Here is a 13,115-nt window from a genome sequence, read left to right as displayed (position 1 = left end):
ATTATTCGGGTTTTGTCTCAAAGGAACCCTTGTTGCATCTCTTTGGTCCTTCAGTCTGTGTGTCAACACCTTTTTCTCAGGAATTTCTAATGATATAAAATACCTAAAACCATCAATCACTCAGTGAATGAATGAAGTATGTAAATTCAAGCGATTAAAAAAAAGGTAAGAATAAAAATAAAAAATCGTAGGAATACTTTACAATTGAAGCAAACGAAAAGTCTGAAAATCACTGATCCGCAAAAAACTTTACATAAAATTGGAATTGACTATCTTGTTATTAAATTTGCACGGAGCCCTCAAAGCGCGAGTTGGATTCACGTTTGGCCATTTTTTGATGATCTTAGGGGATTTTTTAAACGATACCTAACCTATACTTTTCTTTTATATCCTTTAATTTTAAACATTGAATATTTTGTACCTTTTATGAATTAAGTTCGGGCTTTGTTTCGCGTACCTTGATTTTGTACCTGTGTTAATTAGCCGTCCGTCTTTGAATGCTTTACAAATAATGTTCGTCGTCTTAAAAATTCTCAAAATGTATACACTGTAGACGTACAATCATAATACAAACAGAACTAGACACGTTCGTACCTATTGAACGTACCAGCGAAGCTCCATTCTGCCCGTATTTATCCACCGTCAATTTATCGCAACGATAAATTATATTAATATCGCAAAATGTTTGCCATTCGAGCTTTATAATCAGGCAATATTTTACATGCACTGAAACACACGGCATGCAATCAGCGCTGCAAATGTTATGCAGATAGTGTCAAAGCACTAACGGCAATACCATAAAGACATCAATAGGGATTTGGGTTCGGAGCGCACGCGCAATACATCTGGCAGAATCTGGCTACATCAAAGCAAACGCTTTGGCATCTCTTACGATCTTAATACCAACACTAAAGTATTCTCCATCCACTAAAGCACCTACGATCGTAACTGCTGTTGTATAAACTGTGTTTTGGCTCGTCTCGCTTAACCTTCGCCAATATTAATGGTATTTACGAGGCATATTTGTTTTGTTCTATTTATTTTACGCGTATTGATTGTCATAAATAGTAACAAGCCAATATACCGCTGTTTGACTTAGCTGGTTACAAATGGGCGATAAATTTAATAGGGATTGCAACCGGTCGTCGTAAAAGCGATTGGATATCAATGCGGCGTTGAATGATTAGGAGAAAATTCTCGGTCCTATCGCAAGTCCAGATATATTTGTCTACTTACATTACTCTAACTACTCAAAAAAACTGTAACGTTGAGAGAAATGACAGAGCTTCGAAATATACTGAAAATTGTCTCCAGTATTGTGACTACTATCTGAAGATAAGCTAGAGTACACAGCGCTACAAGATGGTGACTTCCTGTCTCTTCGCCGTCCTCATAATTTTTGTAAGTACTTAATGTAAACAATTAACATATTTTAAAGAACTTAGGCCTGATATTGTTACTTCACTGACCTAAATTAAGGAACCATGACACATTAGCCTCTTTTTCACAAATATGAAAATTGAGGGTAGAACAATGGTAGAACTTAAGGTAAATGTCGCTTACTCGACATGCTAGTGCCTAATAGATGACACCCTGCTGTCACCTCTATTGTTGATGATAATAATATAAAATTAAAGATGACTACTACAGTACAGTGTGCAGATTATTACGTAAACAAGAAGTTTTTCTAAGACTTAAGTTTTAAGTTTTTTATGTTTACTAAACATAATGCAAAAATACTTAAGGTTATCCCCTGTATACTTAGACACTTATTCTACATTTATTTTTATCTACATTTATTTAGGTTTCTTTTCGGAATGAGAAGGCTTGAACTGTAGTCACCACACCGATCCAATGTCATTATAAATTATTTTCACAACATTATTATTTTTCCATGGTCATGATCTATTGACGTCCCCAAGTCCTGTTTTATTTATATGGAAAATTATATCTTAAAAATTGTTAAAAACCTATAGCTTAAGTTAAATTAGTTTTACATGAAAGTGTCATACGCTCCAGAAACTAATAAAATCAAATCAACTCCTATTACCTTAATTGTAAAATTAATGGAATATGTTGTGATTTGTGAAGTGAAAGGCCACAATAAATATTTAATGCTTCATTTAAAGTTAACTTAAGCGGCTCGGTCATGTTATTGGTCTGAAAGCCTTAATTGGGTATAATAGGTTCTTATAAATCAATTAATATAACGCCTTTCTCGAACACTGATTGCATCGTGCGTAGTGTGATCATTGGCTGGAATAGGTTAACTATAGCTAATGTTTAGGTAACATCAAGACTTGAGACGGTATAAGTGTGCAAAAAGCGGAATACTGGTTTGGGAACTGAAAGATACTATTTGTGCATTTCTTAGGAAAGTGAGGTCCTTGACTGTTGCCTTTCGGAGAGGCATAGAGTCACGTAACGATTTATAAAGAGGATTGGATAATTTGGATTACGGAAATTTTCCTAAGAACTATAGTCACCGACATAGCTCGGAGTATAACCGGTGGATGCAAGCGGCAAGTGGTTCAAAGGGGAAGTCTTTTATTCAGTAGTGGACATCTTCCGGCTAAAGATAATGATGATTAAAAAAATCATGCCATTTTATTTTCGATCTATCTCTCGCTCTAAAAACGTGGCGCCTAACCCACATAAGAAGTCAACAAATTAATCAACAGCCCAATTAGAATTTGAAATGAAGCAAAAAATACTGAGAACTAAACATGGCGCGTGTCACAAATCATGTCCGCGGCAAACTCACGCCTTGAGACAGGTAATTTGTTAACTCACTATAATCCTAATTAATAGTCTATTAACAGTCGTTTTCAATTACCACTGTGTGAGATTTATGGGCTATACTTTAAGTATTTGCTGATAAACGGGCGATCATTGTGATCAGATTAGAATTATTAATGCTCTAATGCCTATTAATTGTGTAGGTCAATGTTAACGATTGAGATAGTAAAGGCCGTATACATGGTCTGGTAATTTATTGTTTATTATTCAATTTCACATTTCCTATTAGCCAGTTAGTAGATTTGAGTAGTTTCAATTTGATTTTTGATTTGACAATATACACAGTATAGTACGACAAAATTAAAGAGGGAAAAGTAGGTATAATGCGACTATTTTGCAATTTTTCCTTAATTTTTCAAATAAATAAATATTTATGCTCGAAAACCTGACAAGCCTTAATGAATACGAATCGCATATGGAACTGGCGCCGTTTTTTATGTAAATACAAATTAAAGCCCATTTACATTCGATAAAGTCATAAAAGGTAAATAAAAATACGCCAATGCTTTTATAAAGGTCCTTGACAAGCATTAACGGGTCATTTTTATTATTAACTTATCGCTAACAAACCGAGTAGGCCGTAAAAATCGTGTTCTTTAGGACTTAATCTCCAGACACGTCTTAAAGATAAGCATAAAGATAGTCTTCTTTAAGTGCTATGAAAAACGCCTCGCGTCATCAAAGATCGATTAAAAAGTACGTATAAAATTAAGTTTGAATAGTGCACTTACCTTACACATTTGGTGCATTGTTTGGTGTTTAGTTTGATATATCGAGATAAAGGTTAGGGGAGAAAGACGAAACGTTGGTAGGTCTCCCACTAGCTAGGTGGACCGCCGACATCGCGAGAATTGCTAGAAACCGGTGGTTACAGGTGGCAAGTTGTTGATCATTGTAATATGGTAAGAGGCCTTTGATCAACAGAGGAGATAACTATGATGAACAACCAAGACGCCTATTGAAATAGAAATAGAAATAGAAAACGTTTATTCGCATTTCGCAAATTACATAAGTAGGTACACAAAATAAAACAAGTATAAAGTAAATATTAATGACAGTATTTGCGAAATCGCGAAACGGTCTCAGCTCAGCATAGTAGTAGTATTGAAGACTAGTGCGCACTAACAAGTCCAAGACTTTTGCAGGCGAAATGTGACGTGGCACCAACGGAAGGACAAGTCGCTAGAATTTTGCTCACGCTAAATTTAGCATCGGTATTGTCTTTTTTAGTAAAATTGTAACTCTGACTATCATCTCTTTTAATAATATTTGCCAAAACGTTAACAAGAAAAAAAAAACGACGCAAAAACTTTGAATATTAATTATACCTAGCGCATTAATACTTTTTTAATAAATGTAAAAAATTTACTTGTTTTCGATTTTTTAGTTATGTTCACGTTTCTTTGAGTTATTACTATTTTTTTACAAAATTTATTGCGCTATGCATATTGGTAAGTAGTTGATATCTTCGGATTTCCAACACTGTTTTACAGCTTTTATATAGCTTGTGCACTTTCCTGTGTAGTACGGTTTTAAATTTTACCTTTAATGATGAGCACTTATAGTACTCCAGCATAAATATCGGATGTTTTATTGCGTTCTAAAGAATACAGTAACACAGCATAGCTTAATCACATCGTAATTATGTTTACCGTTAAACTAGGGCTATTATATAGAAGCGGAGGTAATGTGAAGTTACACACTTCCCTTCACCTGAGCTACATCTGCCTGAAATTTATACTGACTGGTCGAAACAGAACGAGTAGTAAATAGTGCGGTATCTATGGTGCTAACTAGTGTCCGGCGAATATAAATTTCCAGTCGAAGCCGAAACCGAAGTTTCTTCTTCTTTTTTCAATCCCGAAGGTTGGCCGTTAGCTTTTCGCACTCGTCTCTATCAGCAGCCAGCCGGAACAGCTGTTCGATGGGTGCGATGCTGACTGGGGTCACTCTGGGGTGGGTGGGTGCACTCTCGGATGTTCCGCAGCTACGACTTTTTCCTTCGCCCAGCGCGTCTCTTACCGTCCACTTTGCCCATCATTTGCAACTGCAGCAGCATGTATCTGTCGTTCCTGAGGACGTGTCCAAGATACCTTCGGATAAATAAATAAAAAAATGAAATTACCAATGACCATAGTGTCTTTAAAATTACCTAAATTGCATTTCAAATCTCAATTTGATGAAACAAATAAAAATATACATTAATCCTTCTCCTTCGACATTGTAACTTGGAGTACGTTAAACATAGCAGTATAGTAACTTTATCAACAATTTAGTTTATTTTTAACTTCTCTATGTGTCGGCCGGTACTTCAACAGATACGCAAGGATTCTTGAAACTAAAAATGCAAATGAAGACATTCATTGCTGAGTGCTTTAAATATTCAAACAAACATGGTAAAATTGTTAACTTTGTGATATCATATGCTAGCAGTCGAAATGCTCATAATGATAGTGCTGCAGTTGAGGTGAGACGTGTTTACTGGAATAGGCTTTTGGAATAGGTTTCATCATGGACGTCAAAGGACGCGTTCCCGCCCGGGCGTCTTTTAACGTACGAGTATTTCGAAGGATGACAACTCGAAACTTTTACGCGCAGCTATGCAGTATCGCAACTCGGCGACTTCTAAATACACCAGCTACTTTAATATTTAGACATTTTACAATAATAAAAAATTTAGGTAAGTTTTCACACCTAACTAAAATACAATACTCGTAGTCATACCTCTACCTATGTATAAGTAGGTTCTTAAACTTCTTTGTAACGTTAAAAAACGTAATAACTTTAAACGTAATTTTACCTTTTGAGTAGCGTACTCGTAAATGCTTGTGGACCTATTCTTTGGATCTACTCGTAGTATTATTTAGATTGCTTTCGGCTGTGTAGACGTTTTCAACATGTGTATAGATTTTGCTAAAAAAAGATCTGGTCAGATGCGAGTTAAAGTCGCACACACAGGTTTCCGTACACGGCCAAAATCGCCTTGAACGCTAAATTACATAGTTGTCTTCATTTTCGTTATATTATAAACTATTAGCGATTGAGATAGAAATTTCTGATAATAGTTAAGTAGATACGTTATTTTATTTTTTAGCCATAAAAGTTACCTAGGTACCTAAACTAATAAGATAACCTTTAGATAAGTCGCACCTACATAAATACTAATATGTGAACTTTTCGTAATAATTAGATATTATTGTGTATACATATGTCTTATTATTATAAAAACTTAAGTTATCTATCTAATTTTGATTTGGAAATTTTCAAAATAATTGTTAAATAACCATACACTTACATACTTAGATCTACGTATATAAGTATTACATCTACGTAACTATATCTTAGTATTTTCACTTTGTAGCTCTTATTTGTATTTAAATTGGTTTTTCTGTATAATATACAAGTCTTATTCCTCTTATGCAAAGTTAAAGCGTTAAGCAAAGCAATGACCTTTACATATTTAACTTGATATTTGTTTATGTTTTTGATACGCGAACCGAACATAATATCCACTAGTAGTTAGCAAGGCAATACTCGTAAGACCAATGCAAAAAGTAGGATTACCAGTCTTGTAGAGGCGATTAACACATAAATGTATAAAAAAGTTCAGAACATTTATATCTGTACCATTATGTTCATGACAGACGGCTAAAGCTTTGAACCAAACCAAACAACCAGCAAATTTATACAAGAAATCCATCAAACATTTTGTAGAGGTATTTGCAATCACCATTCGGGAATGCCCCATGATCATAACTCCGGCTGTCGTCTCGGGAACAGCTGACAGCGATGCGTGTTCGCCTGCCGACAAGTTAATCCCATCCACCGCTCATCCGCTGCGCGCATACTTGCAATAATTACTGTAGTTTATTGAGAAGGGATTGCGCATGCCATATTACTTCTAAGTAAGGCGAAACAAATTGATTTCTAGTTCAATTTGTTTCATTTGCTTTTGAAAATCCTGAAACGATGACCACGCCCACTCCCGCAAAAATGTAACGATCTAGAAGAGAGATTTATCTCAACGTTTGACACACAAAAGTAGCTTTTATTGACCGCAAAAGCTTAAGGCGCCTAGAACCAACTTTATCTAACCAATACTAACTTAAAACGTCCCCAGTAATCATCTCAAAAACCTAATAAGCACTAAATCGTCGTTCTCAGTAGCTGCAACATTATGCCACTAGACGTCTGTAACAATGCATCGTAGAGCAAATTACCTGTATGGGTATGGAGTATAGAGCATTGTCATCCTGTCGTCAGTTGTTACCGGTGTTGCCTCATAAATTTTACCAGCAGCTGTTGTTATGACTAGTCTGTCTAATAGACTCCGAAATTTCATGTATGTAGTTCTTGTGTTGATGAAATCTATCGCTAGGTTGGTAAATTGTTTCAGATGATCAGCTATTCTTCTAAATAATCTAGTCAATGGGGATATGATCGCCTCTTTTCGAGGACCAGCGGTATATTTTCAGTATTTCTGGTTTTGTACATTTACTTTAATGAATTCAGAATATTTTAGCAGATAATTGGGTTAAGTAGTTTGACTGCAAACACTCCTGAACATGTTTGTGATGATTTTTTTAGTCGTTTGAATTACCAAATGAAAAGGATAAAAATCACGAGTATTTTATCAAAAATGTCCCACCCAACCAGAGCTTAAGTTAAATTATTTTTTAGTTGTGGTTGGTAAATGTATCTACATATACATTGGTTCACAGGCGTGGCTACTGAATCAAATATTTTTATTGCTTCATTGCAGGTCGTAGGACGAGATGCGGTGCTAGCAGGGAACAACCTACACGAGATGCGATGTGGCCGAAGGCTGGTATCCGGATTGTTCTCCAGGCCACGGTTGCCGCTGGGCTACTCCTATGTGACGACGGTACCGCGTGGTGCCTGCCGTCTTAACGTAACGGAGATTATCTCTAGCGAAAATTATATCGGTTAGTATTGGACATCTTCTTATTAGTAACTAGCTGGTGCCTGCGGGCGACTCTGTCCACGTAGAATTAGTTTTTCGCTATTCCGCGGGAACTATGCAATTTGACGGGATAAAAACTATGTCCTTCCCCGGGATTCAAAATCTGTATAGGTACCGAATTTCATCTAAATCAATTCAGCGGTTTAGACGTGGAAAGGTAACAAACAGATAAACAAACAAACAGACTTACAAATTTTTATATTTATAATATTAATAGGATAGTGAAATACCTACTCGATTTTCAATTTTTTTAAAAACCAGGTTAAACCTTGCTTCATAGAATTCAGAATCACAATTAAAACTACTTTCCGAGACAGTAATTTGTTACTCGACATGCAGTCAGCATGAATGGTCCTTTGATGAAGGCAAATGGGCCGCAAACGTGAGGTTGGTCGTTTACTGATCAATCAATATTGTCCAGTGACTCTAAATCATTTGCGATCACTTACAATGCAATGACGTTGTTTGTGCGACTGAATAGGCTAGTCACCTTTGCTATTGAGCAGTGTCCCAAATCAATTTGTAATTTCGCTAATAATAGGTAACAGCTAATAGTTTTGATCGTTATCTACTAATGGACTGGTGTGACGTGGTTTGATGCTTTCAGCGTTGAAGATAACAAATGGGTCGTATATAATGAATGGAGAGTTTGCTGTAAGTGCTCCTGGGACTTACGAGGCTGCAGGGGCAAGGTTTCTGTACTCACGCCCAGCAGGTCTTGATGCGGTCTTTGCTCATGGACCTATTCAGCATCCCATTGATATAATGGTGAGCTACATAATCGGTAAAGCCTTAAATTAAGCGAAAGATTCATAGAAATAACTTGTTGATGACTGTCTTTCTAGATTCTTTACACGCAACCTAATCCAAGCATAAAGTATGAATACTATACCGAATCAAAAGGTGGCGAGATTGAAATTGAATCGATAACGAGATCCAGTATTCTTGAAATACCTTCAACGTTTTCACCAAAACACACTCGAAGGCATCACAGCTTGGATTATCCTAGAGTTGTTAACGTACCAAGATTTCCAAATACAAACGGAATCTCGAAAGAAAATTTTAATTCTGAAGAGGAATTTGAAGAAAATATAGTGGGTGACAGGAGATTTGTTTGGAAAATACTAACATACACTCAATGTTCTAGAAGTTGCGGGGGAGGTATACAGGTACGGTAATAGTTTTATTAAAGGTTTGACAATAAAAACTGATTTACTAATGAGATGTTTTCTTTAGGTAGGCAAATACCGCTGCGTTGAAACTAGTATTAATGGAGACCGAGATGTAGCACCTATACATTGCACAGGATCATCCCCTTCCAGTAAAAGGCGGCGATGTGGGAACATTCCTTGCCCTCCTAGATGGCGATCAGCCACTTGGTCGCAGTGCCCTACTTGCGGTCCTGCCACTCGAACAAGAATCGTTGGCTGTGTCCAAGATCATTCTAGAGGTATCACGAAAGTAAGTTTACTAACCACTGTTTCTTTGTTACCGCTCCTCTTTTCATTTATCAATTGTTAATTACAATTTGTCATTTCCAGGTTAGTGACCAAAAATGTCCATCTCCAAAACCTCCCACAACTGAACCTTGTGATATTCCGAACTGTTCTGATGAGGTCAAGCAAATAGAGACTAGGCGCGTTAAACGGCCAAGAGACCACATTGACTCTTTCCATGATGGACCGGTCTACTCTGTTTCTGTTAACTCAACTGAGAATGAAATTGGTCCGGAGTACACCTTTAACAATGCCGCTGCTGGTTGGTTGTTCACAGAATGGTCTGAGGTATGAATTTTAATGACATTAGTTTTTTTAAGTATCATCTTTATAGTATTTTACATTTATTTAATAGCTACGAGTACACTTGTTGTCATTTTGTCGTTAGTGTGTCGGTTGGTGCGTCGGCGGTGGCTTGCAAACGCGCAGTGTCCGTTGTGCGGACCCTTCCGGCTGTGCTCCAAGGAAATCCCCTGAAGAATCACGAACATGTACTCCAAAAACATCTTGCGAACCGCATGAAGGACATTGGTTTACGGGTGACTACAATTCTTATATTCAATAACTGCACCACCGTAGTAAATTCAAATTGGCAATTCTATTAAAGACGATTGTTTAGAAACACATAAAAAATGGGATTTACATTTTAGCAAGTTTAAAGAAATCAAAGCTCAAACGACATTGCCATTACTTTGAAATGTTCATGAGCTGCACCCGTTTGAAAAGAAAAACTCCTAAAATTTATAGCTAAATGATATAAGTCAAATTTAAAGTGTTTTACGATAGAAGAATAATGTAAACTTCTAGTGAATCCCATTTTTAGTTCAATATCTACATAAGTAACTCCTAGCCATTTCGGAATTTCAATTTCTTCTCTTTCTTTTCCCCTTTAAACAGGACAATGGTCTTCCTGCTCATCGCCTTGCAATGGCAGACAAATTCGAGGAGTGCTCTGCATTGGTGGTAGCGGTAGACACTTGAGGGACTCCGCCTGCAAGCCACCGCGACCGGAGCAGGAGCGAGCTTGCGAAGACCAGTGCTCGCCAATGTGGTACTATAGCGAGTGGGGCCAGGTAGGGCTACTTATTACAACGACTTATTGTTGCTTAGTTATCTAATGTTTTTGTAAGGAACCTGATACAGCAATTTCACTATGAAAATGAATGTAGGTTAAATAGTTGGGAACCTTTAAAAATCTGTGATCAAGATTTGTTTGTCCAGATGTATCTTTGGCTGTTGTTATAATCCTTTAGTTAGATTAAAAAACGTGCCCACTACTGCAGTTGGTTAAAATCTTTGTATGAGGTAAAATATGACTAATCTTTTGTGTATTGAGACCAACAGAACATCGTGACCTTAAGAGGACTATTTCTCTAACTTATAGGATATTGAGATACTCAAAATTCTACTGACTGTTTCATGATTTTGGAGCCTTACCTAATGTCTCTCTGGAAACTTCTTTTTCATCTAAAAAATATTGATGATCAGCTTTCATTTTTTCATGGGATTAGGTAGACAGAATGGTATATACTGCCCTCTTAAAGCAAAAGGCAGTATCTAAAAAGAAATAAAACATTTTTCAGTAGCTTAAAACATTCTGCTTCAGATGGTATAAATAACCCAAAAGTGTTTTTTTTTTAGCTACCGCCTTTTGCTTTTTAGGAAAGCATACCGATCATTACAAGTGCGAAGTAACTATTTAATATTTTTTTTCACAGTGTACAGGCAACTGTTCATCTAACGTCGGTATTCAGCACCGTACAGTGTGGTGCGCGCGCGGCGCTGGCGGCGCCAGCGACGAAGAATGTACGGGAGTGCGGAACAAACCGCCAGCGCAGCGGTCGTGTGTGCCGCAGTGTGCCGCCACAGTACCTACGGAGTTCATAGGTAAATTAATATAATAATACAAATAGTGTGGCGGAGCTACGAACGAAGAATGTGGGAGAATAACGAAAACGCCACCGGAACTGCGTGCTGCAGTGTACTATGACAGTACATGGGTAAATTTAGGTAGCACGGGTACAGTCGAGTTCATAAACTTGGGAGCAAAAATTTGATCAAAAATATCTGAATACGACTCTATTGTTAACGGCGTGGAAGCATGTTCACATGTTTTTGATCAAATTTTTGCTTTTTAGTTTATGTACTCGACTGTACAATGTTTTTCCATCGAGAAAAGTCGGATCTCAATCAGAATATGACGGCACCTGAAGTGAAGTGTCAATTAATTATTGTATTAAATGAGTGCATTTTGATATCCATTAAATAAATATAGAACTACCTATTATTTAGTGTCAAATGTCAAAACGGCTGTACGATGGGTACTGAAGCTATTTGAGAGAGCACGATAAATACGAAAATTTCCGATAAAAGACGACGAAAAAACATTATGCACTACAACCATACATATACAAATATTTTAAGTAACTGTATATTTTTTTATCACTTTCAAATTGCATTCAGATCCTTTTTACACTGAGCTAAAGCCTACTTGTGGACTTAACTGATGATTTTGGTTTCCAGAATCTCAAAAGGTTTCCAGAAGTGACACAACAAGCACGACAACAACAACTACAGAGGGCACCACTAGTACCACAACTCAGCAAAGTGAATCAAAAGGTAGATAAAGGTTTAAATTTTATTATTTTTCATTATTTTATTTACGTGGTGCTCTTACTGAGTAGAAAACTCACAGGGTAAGTTAGTGATATTTTTGCAGCGGTTCTCTTTCATTATTCTTCACATTATTATTTTGATTTTGTAAAATCAATTTCGTTCCTATATAAGGTACAGTTTGACACATAGAGTTGAGGCTACAGATATCTTTATAATTTAGTACCTTGTCACTGTATGCCATCTGACAATTTTTTAGAAAGATCCTAACATGTACCTAGTGATAGCGACAAGGTAGTAAATGGTAAACATATTTTTGACCTCGACTGTACATGAAAAAGAACACTTACTTTTTTTATTTACCAAACAGCATTGATAAAGATATTAATGACTGGTAGCAGCAAATTAATGATTTTGTCAACAAACTACTTTTTGAAGTCACCCTGGTTTAAGGTAGGTACTCTATTACTTCTTCGAGTACCTTAACCTCAACAAAAGAAATGCTAATCTTATCTTATTTAAATGCTTTTGTTTGTTTTCAGACTGTAAAGACAAACTGAACAACTGCGCTCTAGCTGTACAAGCCCGCCTTTGCCATTACAAGTATTACACTCATAATTGCTGCGATTCCTGCAAAGGAAGATAAAATATTGTGCTTGCCAGAGCTAGGTATTTATTATTGGTCAGTAACCAGCACCACTTATAAAACAGTAATCGTGTTACCACAAAAACTCAAAATACTCATTGAACATGGTATTTAACACGATTTATCATGTCACGATAGGTCACAGAAAACTATCGCTTAGGCAAGTCTAAGAAGTGTTTAAGTTTTATTTGTGGTAAGACTATAAGTACCTATTTATTTGCTTTGTGGTTCTGAAAATCAGTAGAAACAGTACGTACTGCCAGATTTTCGTATACTTATACTTATAGCAGCTATATAAAGCCCAGTTTAGACCACAAAGTTTGCAGTGGTCAATCGAGCGCCCCGTAATGTAATGCAACTTGCACGATTTTTCTTGCAAGTCTAAACTGGGCTTTACAGTTTAGAAGTAAATCTAGTGAAAACGAGCAGAAAGGAAAAATAATGTCGTACATGTTCACAGAACAACCGAAAAACATGTTCCGTACGCTGTGGCAGCACACATACATATACGCTTTATGTCCTTTTTACTCCCGTTGTCCTTGGCAAGAGACTACAATTATCGCTTTTTTTAAGCTTC

At 36.6% G+C, this 13,115-nt stretch overlaps 2 protein-coding genes across 7 annotated transcripts in view; one reads left to right on the top strand and one right to left on the bottom strand.

Annotated features, from left to right (window-relative positions):
• The window catches only part of LOC141435103 (ADAMTS-like protein 4), a 441,311-nt gene that overhangs the window by 219,874 nt on the left and 208,322 nt on the right, over positions 1 to 13,115 (bottom strand). The gene's annotated exons all lie outside the window — the stretch shown is intronic.
• Positions 1 to 13,115, top strand: part of LOC141435104 (ADAMTS-like protein 4) — a 135,209-nt gene that overhangs the window by 7,073 nt on the left and 115,021 nt on the right. For 3 of the 6 annotated variants that reach the window (XM_074097665.1, XM_074097660.1, XM_074097659.1), the window contains exons 2-12: positions 1,130 to 1,401; positions 7,562 to 7,745; positions 8,391 to 8,551; positions 8,629 to 8,952; positions 9,020 to 9,244; positions 9,325 to 9,567; positions 9,668 to 9,818; positions 10,177 to 10,352; positions 10,998 to 11,166; positions 11,803 to 11,898; positions 12,435 to 13,041. In XM_074097665.1, the coding sequence (XP_073953766.1) occupies positions 1,363 to 1,401; positions 7,562 to 7,745; positions 8,391 to 8,551; positions 8,629 to 8,952; positions 9,020 to 9,244; positions 9,325 to 9,567; positions 9,668 to 9,818; positions 10,177 to 10,352; positions 10,998 to 11,166; positions 11,803 to 11,898; positions 12,435 to 12,538 (1,872 nt within the window). In that variant the 5' untranslated portion in view covers positions 1,130 to 1,362 and the 3' untranslated portion in view covers positions 12,539 to 13,041. Of the gene's footprint in view, positions 1 to 1,068; positions 1,402 to 7,561; positions 7,746 to 8,390; positions 8,552 to 8,628; positions 8,953 to 9,019; positions 9,245 to 9,324; positions 9,568 to 9,667; positions 9,819 to 10,176; positions 10,353 to 10,997; positions 11,167 to 11,802; positions 11,899 to 12,434; positions 13,042 to 13,115 lie in introns of those variants that run through there. The other 3 variants (XM_074097664.1, XM_074097661.1, XM_074097666.1) reach the window with 2 other exon arrangements.

This window comes from Choristoneura fumiferana, chromosome 14 (assembly GCF_025370935.1).
Source record: "Choristoneura fumiferana chromosome 14, NRCan_CFum_1, whole genome shotgun sequence".
NCBI classification, from domain to species: domain Eukaryota; kingdom Metazoa; phylum Arthropoda; class Insecta; order Lepidoptera; family Tortricidae; genus Choristoneura; species Choristoneura fumiferana.
Note: the sequence above shows the minus strand (reverse complement) of the source record. Positions and strands in the feature narration are given on the sequence as shown.